The sequence below is a fragment of the Eptesicus fuscus genome, chromosome 4 (assembly GCF_027574615.1).
Source record: "Eptesicus fuscus isolate TK198812 chromosome 4, DD_ASM_mEF_20220401, whole genome shotgun sequence".
NCBI lineage: Eukaryota > Metazoa > Chordata > Mammalia > Chiroptera > Vespertilionidae > Eptesicus > Eptesicus fuscus.
Window position 1 is genome coordinate 69039842 of NC_072476.1, and position 12535 is coordinate 69052376.

The following is a 12535-nucleotide window of genomic DNA, read 5'->3' on the forward strand; positions in this document are numbered from 1 at the left end:
AGTGTAGATGTTTTGGACAGGACCAAATATCAAGGTCCTTTGGGCATGGACCAGATGTCTCCATGGATGTTTTGGACAAAACCAAATGTCCATTAATGGAGAAAGAAACCATAGGCAAACAGCAGAGAGGTTCAAGACTGCCAGGCATTGCTCTCAGGGTCCTCTTCAGTCACCCAAAATGTAGTTTATCTGCATTGGTTTACAAGGTGACCTTTTCATACCCCTCTGGTTGTCCAACTAAAACAAGGTTGTGAAAGCAGTTAAACCAGTGCAAGCTATCAGTCTATCCATTCCTAAACGAATTAGGCAAGGCAGTCCAAGGGAGTTTAGACTTGAAGCAGCATATTATAAATCACTAGATACTTCATCCGTACCTTGGCCAAGGGTGAGCACTGGCCTTCAGTATCCTGGAAATAAGCATGGTGCTACCACAGTCCAGCTGCAAGGTGCCTCTTCCTGACACTCACAGGTCAGCAGGCAGGCATTTCTGAAGAAGCTTGAGCCCTTGGTAGTATTGCATCATATTTCCAGGCTTCTAGAGGTTGTTTAAAGCTTGATTCCGACAAATTAATTCTTTAAGTTTGCTTATTAGATAACTAGAGGCCCAGTGCATGAATTTGTGAACGGGTGGGGTCCAGCCAGCCCACCCTGATGGGGGCCCATCGGGCCGGGCCAGCAGGGGGGTGGGGCCGTGGGTGGTTGGCGGCTGGCCCCGCCCCCAATTGGGGTGTTGGGGGCTGATGGGGGCCGAGCTGGCAGAGGTGGAGGTGGCAATTGGGGCCTGGATTAGGCTGGTTGGCTGCTGCAGTGCATGTCATAGCCACCAGTCATTCTGGTCGTTCTGCTGTTCTGGTCACTGGGCTTTTATATATATAGATGTTTTCATCATGTGATGAAATTTCCAAATTGAGAATATTTCTTGGTAAATAATAGTTTTCTCTAAGATATCCTTATTCCTTCCTTTGATGTCTAAACTTTGCAAAAGGTAGAAAACATTTTTTTCTTTCTTTTTTTTACAGATAGAAAGGGAGATGGATAGAGAGATAGAAACATCAATGAAAGAGAAATACTGATTGGTTGCCTCCTGCACGTCTCCTACTGGGGATCAAGCCCGAAACCTGGGCATGTGCCCTGACCTGGGAATCAAACTGTGACCTCCTGGTTCATGGGCCCACATTCAACCACTGAGCAACACCAGCCAGGCAGAAAACATTTCCTGATAAGAATTAAGTGGCATCAAAGTCCATCTCCTCATTCATTAATTTGAAGAATTTCTTATTTTGTAGTTCTGGTAAAATTTTTAAAAATCAGGAGAAATAATATTTGAAAAACTGCTTAAAGTGCATATCTTGGGCAAAGAAATAATTGTCTATATTGATTTTTTTAATTTAAAAATATTTCAAGGAAAATTTTTAGTCAAAAGGAAATGTGTGTGAAAACACCCATACATTATTTACTTTGAGTTAGAAAACAATGTGGCATATCATTTGTTTTTTGCAAATGTCATGTTGTGCTTTTATAATTTAACAACGCGATGAGAGGTAAATGTTTTTTTCTCTAGATTCATTTAAAACCAGTCACACCTCTAACTGAACAAGACCATGTGGAACATAACCGGGCTTCTGAGAGAAGGAAAGTGCGATTACGGCATGAAGAGACTTTTAAAAACCTGATGGAGAAGAGTAGCAAGTTTGAGGGTCAGTACATCTACCTAGAGGAACTTGAACTATATGACTGTGACAGTGCAGGGTCCTTCTTTAGGGCACACTTATTCTCATCTTATTATTACAATTCAGTCCTGGTGATGCTAGAGATCTTTTCCAGCAAACCCAGTGACTGAAGAAGGAAGGGCCTGGCCATTCAGAATAGAACTGCTGACACCTAACCCCGCTTTAAGTCAGAGGCTCTCCAGGGGAGGAGATGTGGAAGGGCCGTGGGGACCATGCTGTTCCTATTAGTAACTGTGTGCTCAGTAATGATAGACGCAGGAAAGAAGGACAATGATCTGGTGCTTCACAGTTTACTAAGCAGTTTCTCATCTGTTATTTCATATGGGCCGCATATAATCTCAACAGAGGAAAAACCTGACACTGAGTAGTGAGGAACCTTGCTAAAGATTACAGGGAATATGAATGGAAGTGATAAGATTCTACTCCTACTTCTCGGCTCTTCCACGGTAACACTACGATGAGCCAAAGTTCCTCAGTTCTTGGCGGTGATTTCCTGGGCTCTTTGAGGCCTGACGGGGCCAGAATGGCAGGGAAAGGAAGTCTCCTTGCCCTTCATCTGCCCTTCCTATCTGACTCCCATCTCCTGCAGCCCCGGGGAAGATGACCTGTGGTAGAGAGCAAAGAGTGAAATGAGTGAGCCAGCCCGAGCCCCTCTCATCACCGCTGTAGGAGGGTGAAGAGGCTCACAGAGGGTCCACCCCCACCCCCTTGGCTCTGAAAGCAGACACAGGAAAAAGATAAGGAAAGGAGAAGACAAGAAAGGGTCAGGATAAGAATGTGGGAAAAGGAGAAGGAGGAAGAGTGAACGCATATGAAGGCCAGAGGAGGGAGGAAAGGCAGAGGCAGGGGTGACTGACACCTGTGGGCTTTATTCTTTCCCACGTGACATCATCATGGTCCTGGGACCACCTCACAGACAACCTCTGGGTTGGAAAAAAGTTTTTCAAAGGCTTCTACTCATGGATGATCTTTTGAAGACAATGCCCATTACCAAGTTGACTTCATCATTTATTTACTGTGCTGAGAAGAGTGAGTCTCCTTTTGTAAAGTTGACCTCAGTGCTAAAATATGTTTTAAATGCATTTTGCTAAAGTAATCAAATAGCTGAACCGGGGGAATAAGATCATTACTAGAGAGAAAATTCAAGGTGGAAGGAGGCGGCCATGAAAAGGTAGAACTGTGTCACAGAGGCTCTGAAAGCAGACACAGGAAAAAGATAAGGAAAGGAGAAGACAAGAAAGGGTCAGGATACAGGTACAGAGATAAGAAAATAAAAAGAGCAACTTCCTGTTGGCCATGACCAGTGGCTTGACTCACTCTTCTCAGCACAGTAAATAAATGATGAAGTCAACTTGGTAATGGGCATTGTCTTCAAATGGGCATTGTCTTCAACTTCCTGTTGGCCATGACCAGTGTTCCAGGAAGTGAGGAATAACATTTTTCCACTGAATTGGGACTAGGGAAATCATTGGTGACTTTGGCAAGAGCCTGGTTAGTGGAAATATGAGTGCAATAAATAGAGTATGAGAAGGGAGACCTTCTGATGACCCTGTATTAGAGGAGTAAAGGGGATGTCACCTTTCTCCTCTTGCAGCCACTGGTCATGGCCAACAGGAAGTTGCTCTTTTTATTTTCTTATCTCTGTACCTGTTGCCCATACTCAGACCACTGACTCTGCTCTGTTTTCCCCAGCTGGCTGATGCAAGGTTAAAAATAAACAATAAGAACTGTAAAATGAGGATAATAATGGTACTTATTCGATAGGTTTGTGTGAGGATTAAATGAGTTAACACAGATAGATTCTTGATAACAGTGTCAAGCATATGGAAAATGCTATTATTATTACTATTGTTATTTAAGAGGTCCCCATTCATGGGTAGGATTAGAACAACAGTTAAAGACTGTCTCTACAATACCAACAGTACATTCTGAATTAATAACAGGTACTTGCTACAGTCATTCAATGTAAAAGTAGAATGATTGCAATTGACTTTAGTTTATTCAGTTTGTGAGGAAGTTGGGCAGATCAGATCTATATGTCTGGTTTAATTTAGAATTATAGATTTTTTATGTCTTTTTTAAATTACCCATAAAATAGATTATTCTACATTCCTTTGCTCGAAACCACTTTACCTAACTTTATTGATTTGATTGTCTCTTTAGAAATTTTACTAGCTTTCAAAGGTATCACAACTTAAAGGCAATGTTTCTTAGGTATCCTATATAATAAAGAGGTAATATGCAAATGGTCATTACACCGTGAGGCATAACGACCAAATAGCAGGAGGGCAGGGCAGCGAGCTACAAGCCTCCGAGAACTACAGGAGGGCGGGGCAGTGGGTGGAGAGCTACAGGAGGGCAGGGCAGCGAGCTATGTGGGGCAGAGACCTACAAGCGGTGGTGGGCCAGGCGGTCCCCTGAGGCAAGCGGCAGAGAGCTACTCGCACACGGATTCGGGCACAGGGCTACTAGTACTAGTATAAGAGCCAGACCCAGGAGCTTGACGTTGCCATAGAGCATGTGATTTGTTGACCTGCTGCCCTGTGGATCTGATTGGAGTTTGTTTTGGACAGGACATAATGTTCAGAAGGAAGATAGCTAGATCATCTTTGTTATTGAACTATGTTTTCAGAAAACCCAGGGTTCTGTATTGGTTATCATATCAGACATAAGAGATTGGAATCTTTCAAGATGTATGATTGAAAGGCATATCATTAGAAAAGTGAGAAAGTTGAATTCAAATCACTCTCTTACAGAAGAAACAGGGAAAAGATGAGATTAGATGATGTAAAAGCCAGACTGTTTTGGAATGAGCTCATGTACTACTGGCATGTGGAAGCTGGGCATATTGGGGAAGACTTAGATCTGGTTAAAGATTTGGAGCATTTTCATGATAATATTTAGTAAAGAATCAAATCTCTATGAGCATTGCCCTGTGTTGGTCTTTTCTGGCAAGGGAAAGAAAACTAGGGCTACAATGACTTGAACATGTGGAATGAATGTGAAATTGTCCAAGTAGAATGATGACACAATACCTAATGAACATCCAAAGTACAAGTGTTGATAGACCACTGGGTGAGTATGCATATTTGGAAGCCTGCAGAGAGGATGAGGTCTGTTTACTGTGCTTAACTTGTGTACACAGCAGAACTGTGAGCCTCTGAACCTGGGAGAGCCCTGTCTCTGCATTGATTGGCAGTTACCTGCGAGTAGGCATGCTTTTGCCCTGGAGTCACTTATACTCAGTATATTTCTGTATACATGTCGCAGCTGATGCTTATGCGCATATGGTCTGCCCTAGTACCCACCTCTATGTGTCCCAGTGTGTGCCATGTATGTCTTCATAGGAATCGAGTAGATTTTTTAAAAGTTATTTCTCAGAAAAGAAGGAATTGCTTTATATTTGAGTATTTACAATGTCTCTCACATTATAAGGCCTTCTCTTAATTAATTTTTAAAAATTGTATCTTTATAGTTGAAAGTATTACAGATGTCCCCTTTGTTTTTGTTGTGTGTTTTTTTCCCATTGACCCTGTCCACCCTGCACCCACCCCTCCCAAGCCTTTAGCATACTATTGTCTGTGTCATGGGCTATACTTACATGTATATAAGTTCCCCGATTTAATCTCCCCCTGCCCACCCCACCTCCACCTTCCCTCTTTATTAATTTCCTATTTTATAATTATTTTTGAATTGTTTAAAAACAGTACACATGCACAGGGTGAAAAATTCAAAGGGTATAGGAGAGCACTTACTTAAAAGGTAAGTCTTCCTACTATCTGTGTCTCCCAGTTACTCAATTCCCTTCCTCAGAGACAACTACTGTTACACATACTGGTAACACAATATTCAAACAATTATGCACCTTTCTCTTTTACATTTAGCAATATATTGTAGAGATAGTTTATATTAATTTATTTGGAAGAAAAATAAACCATTTGAATAAGAAAATTTAACCTAAAATACTTAGATTAATACTAGTTTGGGATGTTTATATAGAACATCATTTAACAAAATCAGTTATTAAAAAAGAGAGAGCCCTGGCTGGGTGGCTTAATTGGTTGGAGTGTTTCCTATACAGTAAAAGGTTGTAAGAGAAATAGTGATCAACTGCCTCCTGCATGCCCCCTACTGGGGATTGAGCCCACAAGCCAGACATGTGCCCTGAGTGCAAATCAAACAGGTGACCTCTTGGTTCATGGGTGGATGCTCAACCACTGAACCACACTGGCCGGGCAGGTTGCAGGTTCTATTCCTGGTCAGGGGACATACCTGGGTTGCAGATTTGATCCCTGGTTGGGTATGTAGGGGAGGCAATCAATCGATGTTTCTCTATCACATCATTGTTTCTCTCTCTCTCTCTCTCCTCTTCCTTCCTCTCTCTCTAAAAATCAGTAAAATACATATCCTCTGGTGAGGATTTAAAAAAAGAGAGAGAGAGAAGGTGGAAGGGAGTTAAGATTTCATATGCCTTTTAAAGATCACTTTAGGAAACAATCTAATTCTGATTACAGCAGACTGAATATCTGGAAAAAACTAAAATTTTTAGATAAAATATCTACAAACATCTTTGCAAACACATCTCATCAGGAAGAAAAATGGGAGAAGATCTTGAAGTCTAGAAATAATTAGGAAAAAAATGCAGCAGTGTAAGGAGACACAGAGCTGGCGTTTGCTGTGGGAGGACGTTGTAAGTGCTAGAAGTCCTAGACCTTGTGTGCTATGGGCCTGAAAGGGCTCAGGAAACCAAGCCAGGGGCCCATGTTAGGTGGAGGGTTGGATCAGGGAACCTTACCTGAAGCTGCAACCCCCAAAAGATGATATCCTCAATGAGTCAACTGGAAAAATCCCAACGCTGCGAGAGCTCTGCTAGGGATGCGTTCCTGCCTCACACTTCACCTGGGTGGAACGGAAAAATTCCCTTTGAGAACTCAATCAGAAGCACATGCTCATGCAGATTTTGTGTCAGAATTCACATTACTTGTTTGGCCTGAAACAGACCACGTGTGAAATGGTGTTGTGTTGCAGTACCCCCTGATGATCTGCAGCCACAAATGTGCATTCTCTGTGCAGAGATTACTTTAAAGCCAGCCCTCAAGAATTCCCACAGATGAAGATCCTAGGAATATGAGCTCCTAGTAAAAAAAAAAAAATATCATAAGAAATAAAAATAAGTCACCAAAACCCAGAAGAAGCACCAGACAATAGAATGAAGCCCACAAAGACTACAGATATTGAATTTATTATATAAATAATATGAAGTAAGAATGTTAATTTATTTTAGGAGATAAAAGAGTATCAAAAGCATTTTGCAGGAACAAGAAAATGACCTAGAAGATTTGACAAAGAAACAGAATTTCTACACAAAAAGGATATATAATGATTTAAATTTAAAACTCAATGAATTAAACAACAGGTAAGACAGTGAACTGAAATATAGATCTGTAGGAGTTACCAAGAATGCAGATGGATAAGCAAAGGATGGAAACTATATAAGAGAGGCGAGGAGACACAGAGAATGGAGTAAAAAATCTAACAAGCATCTAATCAGAATTCCAGAAGGAGAGAGAAAAAAGAATGGGAGAAAAGTAACGTGTGAAGCAAATGCCATTGACATTTCATTAAGAGGTAACAAGAAAGTTTAGTGAAAAACTTTGATGTACACACGAAAATATGTCAGACCTCATTATTAGGAAAATGCAAGTTATAACCAACATGAGATACTATTTCACTCTCACAAAATTGGGGGAAAATAGAAGAGTCTACAATACTGTTTAAGTGAAAATGGAGAGCAGTGGAACTCTAATAAACAGCAACAGAAGTATATTTCAGTGCTATTATTTTGTTACCTAAAAATAATCTGTTGATAGTAAGGACTATGAATGTGTAAAAATCAGCCAAGTTAAGTTTATTCATCTCTTCATTCAATAAATATTTACTGAGCACCTATTCAGGAAATTATCTTAAAATTCAAAAAACAAAACAGTCTTTGCTCAAAGGATCTTAGGACCTAGGGAATCAGATAATCAAAAATCACACAAATAAACATAAAACTATAATTGTGGAATAAAGGGACATGTAAGAGCTTGTAAGAGTGGGGATTGGCCGCGGAGGTCAGGGAAGGCTTTCCTGAGAGAATGATGACTGAGATGAGCCAAGTGAGAATAGGAGGTAAGTGGAAGAAGGTGGTAGTGGTGGTGGCTAGGGCAATTGCTACTGAAAGAGGAACCAACATGTGCAAATGCCCTGATGTTGAAGGCAACATTTAGTTGAACTGAAAAGAGTTATTGTGGCTGGAACAAACAGAGGGAAATTTTGAGAGAGAGAATATGATGCAGAAGGGAGAGGTGCTAGTGGTAATCAGACCAGCTGGGATGGAGAGGGAGACAGACCAAAAAGGAAGGGCTAGGGCAATAGGAAGGATTTTATACTAGGAGGATGGGAAGTACAAACATGTTTTTAAGCAGATGACTGAAATGATCAGTTGAACAAAGGGGGGGGGGAGAGAAAAAAAAAAAGACCATCAATTAATTATAAATTTTAAAATTCCATTAGGAAATGGAGTTAAAAGTCTCTAGAACCACATTTCTCTGCTCACATGTGACTCCACCAAGAATGGCCCCATTCCCAGTTCCCAACAGCAGCAAGGCACATCTGTGTTCTCACACTGCAAGCTCAGCTCTGCCTCTGACTGGACAGCCAGGATGGTACCTCCTGATTCGGAAGTCTTCCTCTACCGTCTCAACAACAGCGAGCGAGACTTAAGCCTGCCTGGTGATTCATTTGATGATGCAGGCAACATAATTGAACACATTTATTGCTTTGCAGCCAAAGCAAATGATTTCTCCATTGTTGAGAGTAAAAACCAATTTGTCAGTAAATGAAGCAGATATGATTCAAAAGAAGCAGAAGGACACTGAGAAGTACAACATATTGTGTCTTTTCTGTTCGTGACTGCATTCATTACAAAACAGTAACCAGGGGAAGCCACATTCCTGCTCTGAAGTTCATATAGTACAGCAAGCTATTCCAGATTCTCCGTGTCTATGGCCCTCTGTAACTCCAGTTTCTTTATTTTTAACAACTTCATTGACATGATATTTAAAGTGTACAATTTGATAAGCTTTATAATTACAGTTTGCATACAATGCTATATTAGTTTCAGGTATACAGCATAATCATTAGACATTCGTATAACTTACAAAGTGATCTGATAAGTTTTGAGACACGTATGCACCCATGAAACCGTCACCACAATCAAGATAATGACATATCCATCAGTCCCCAAATTTCTTTCTGCCCCTTCCTACCCTGACTTTTTCATCCTCCACCCCAAACAACTCAAGTTTAAATTTAATCATTTTTTAATCAAAATTCTGGTGGACTTGTAAGGTAGGTTGGAAAATAGTCTCTGAAAGGCCCTTTCTGATCTATTATCCAATTCACTCTGAATATCTACCATTCAGATGAAAGTCATTCTGTTGAATAAAACCTATTTATTTCCTCAGGAGTTTTAAGTCTTTGGGAATAATTTAACTTTTCTAAAAGTCTCATGGCTTGAGAGTGCTGGTGGGAAAGCAAGGCTGTAGTCTCCCGTCCTGTGGAGAACTCCGCCATCATTAATGTTTACGTCCACCTTTCAGATCTCATTTGTGATGAAGAGGAAGGAGCAGTTTCTACCAGGGGCACCTCTGTTCAGAGCATTGAACTTGTCCTCCCACCCCATGCAAACCATCATGGAAATACATTTGGTGGCCAGATTATGGCTTGGATGGAGACGGTGGCTACTATTTCTGCAAGGTTCTCAGTTTTGACCTTCGACATGTGATATTGGGACCAGTGGGGTGAGAGCAGAAAGGGACTGAGATCCAGTTATTGGGCAAGTCAAGCAGACAAGGAGAGGACAGTGTTGTCTTTTATCAAAATGAGAAAATTAGTCATTTACCTGTTTACCTTCAGATAAACTTGGTTCAAAAACAAAAATGAAGTGACAGTTCTCATACTTTATTCTGAATTATGAATGTTGACCTTGTGACATTAAAATTCCTTGTAACAATGGCTATAACAAAGTAGATGCAGAATAGAAATAGGAGATAGCGTTTACACTTAAAAAATAGTCAAGTCACAAACTTTTTAACGGCAATTTACAGTTAGGTCTGACCTTCAAAGGTGTGTTGGAGTCATTATGACTAATGGATCAACTGAAAAATAAGAGGAAAAAGGGGAAGAATTGAAAGAATCCTTTTAAATTTGCCTCAGTTTCAAAAAAGGTTATTTTATTCTTAGAACATGTAAGTAACTTATCAGCTTTAAAGAACATGTGTATTCTGAAAATGCATTTCAACAAGATTTGCCCTTCTGACAATTTTTGTAACCACTGAAAACTGTTAAGGTTTTATTTTTCCCAAAACTACAAGAATTTTATTATTAATGTGCCTGTAGTTATTACTATAGTTAGGAACCTATAGTTATCCTTCCTATAAATTATGCACAAATAAAAGACAGCTTGTTTTTAAAATGAGATTGTCATTCTTAATGACAAGAAAGCATTTGAACCTCTTCTATTTTAAAAGCTTACAATATAATTAACTGGCAGAGTCTATTCAGCGAGTGTAGGCACAATTCTTTAGAGTAATTGAATGGCCACAGTGGGAATCTAAAATATAGAAATAATGGAAGTATTTCTGAGATTAAATATTCTTTCTAGATATTTCAAAAAGTTCCCACACACAAAAAATTGTAAAATGAGTAACTTGTAGCCTTTTAGGCTTTGTGCAGCAGTCTAGGTAATTTTTCTGTGAGGGAAAAATGTTCAGTCTTTTGATAGGTGGGTGAATCTGTTCACTGTGAAGTTAAGGAACTGGTGTGGATGGCACTGGCTGGCAGTTCTCGCACTGTGCCCCGCTCCACCCTGGCAGTCCCTGCTCCCTGTGATGGTAGCCGTGAGCTGCCAGGATGAATATGGCCCTCAAATTAGAATGAAAGACATTAGCTTGTTTTTCAGAGGGACTTTCACGGGGGACAAAACCAGGGCAGGACTGTCGCCGCCAGAGGAGCACCAGCGTCTTGGTAAAGACCCCACGGCTTGGGGACATGGTATTTCCCAAAGCATCTGCAGGCGGTGTACAGAACCACCCTCAACGCACATGACCTAGCCATTTGTTTCACTAGCGTTAAAAGATGTTTACTTAGGAAGTACATGGAACACTGGTCTGTTGTGCCTGAGAAGCGAATCAGCGGTTCCTGAAAATATTTGGGAGAAAATGATCTATTTCTCCTCTCCTTCCCTTTGTTTCATCAGCCGCCTCTGTCGAGCGCATCCGCTTCTGAAGTCTGTGGACATGTTTAAGTTCCGAGGCCCATCCACAGTGGGAGATCGTCTTGTCTTCAACGCCGTCGTCAACAATACGTTTCAGACCTGGTAAAGTGTGTGCCCTGGTCTTCGGCTGCTATAAACGAATTTAAACTTGCACATAAATATGTTTTAAAATTTCTATTTCAATCTGGAGGTGAATATAGGGACTATTTTTTTGTCTTATTTTTTTCTTTTATTTTTTTTATTTATTTGTTTGTTTAAATTTCTTTATTGATTCAGGTATTACATATGTGTCCTCATCCCCCCCATTACCTTCCCAACCCCCCCCCCACCACACACACACACACTCATGCCTTCACCCCCCTGGTGTCTGTGTCCATTGGTTAGGCTTATATGCATGCATACAAGTCCTTTGGTTGATCTCTCCCCCTTACCCCGCCCTCCCCTACCTTCCCTCTGAGGTTTGACAGTCTGATCGATGCTTTATAGGGACTATTTTAAAATAACCAAGTTCTTTCTATTTCTTTTTTTTTTTCATTCAATTTTCAAAATTGGTACACATTTTAACCCTATATTCTGCTTGAGGCCTCCTTATACTGAGTAAATTGTGGTAGGTTGGTTTTTCTCTCTCATAATAAGAGTGACTGTATGCCTCAGTTGACCAGAATGGTCCTGGTTTATACCTGTTGTAATTATTAACTCTTCCTTTCATTCTCAAGAGTCCCAGTGGCGGTATGGTCAACCTATTCATAATGGACCTGCCATTTATCACCATGAAGTCCAAGCCACTTTCCAGTTATTTTTATTACTCTCAATATACAAAGAAAAGATTTTATTTTGTATTTTTTTAGTATTTTTTTCTTTTTAAATGTAAAAAAGAATATTTGTATTTCCTGTCCAATTTCAGTGTTTGATGCTTTTTAATCACAGAATTATTATTTTGAGGGGAGAAAACTTGACTTTGGCATAATTTAAACTCCCCTCCCCATTACCAAAATATGTTCATGAATATATACAAACTCACAACTGGCCTTTTTTCGCACCTGAAAGTGGGAAAGTAAAGCAGAAATGCCCTCAGGGGCTTGCACATCTGATCTGTCGACCTGGAGAAATGGATTTTAACAGTTGCATAGATTTGCAGACCACAGAGGAAAAACCAGGACCCTCATTTCCTTCCATGCTTGGAGGAGGAGGAGGAGGTGGGCAGAGGAGGCCCAGTGAGCTCTGGTCCTCTGCCCATCGCCCTGTGTCACCCTCTGCAGTGTCGAAGTGGGAGTGCGCGTGGAGGCCTTTGACTGCCAGGAGTGGTCTGAGGGCCTGGGCCGTCACATCAACAGTGCTTTCCTCATTTATAATGCTGTCGATGATAAGGAAGAACTGGTCACATTTCCCAAAATCAAACCCATGTCTAAGGTAAGTTACTAGCACCATGGACTTTTTCTTTTTCCCCCCAAAGTACTCTAATCCTTTGTTGAAATGCCAGGTTCTT

At 40.6% G+C, this 12535-nt stretch overlaps 1 protein-coding gene across 1 annotated transcript in view; it reads left to right on the plus strand.

The window, feature by feature from the left end:
- ACOT12 (acyl-CoA thioesterase 12) overlaps window positions 1–12535 on the plus strand; it is a 32900-nt gene that overhangs the window by 10060 nt on the left and 10305 nt on the right. Inside the window, exons 5-8 of the mRNA XM_008161993.3 lie at window positions 1562–1697; window positions 9374–9530; window positions 11032–11151; window positions 12309–12459. Of these exons, the coding sequence (XP_008160215.2) occupies window positions 1562–1697; window positions 9374–9530; window positions 11032–11151; window positions 12309–12459 (564 nt within the window). The remainder of the gene's footprint in view (window positions 1–1561; window positions 1698–9373; window positions 9531–11031; window positions 11152–12308; window positions 12460–12535) is intronic.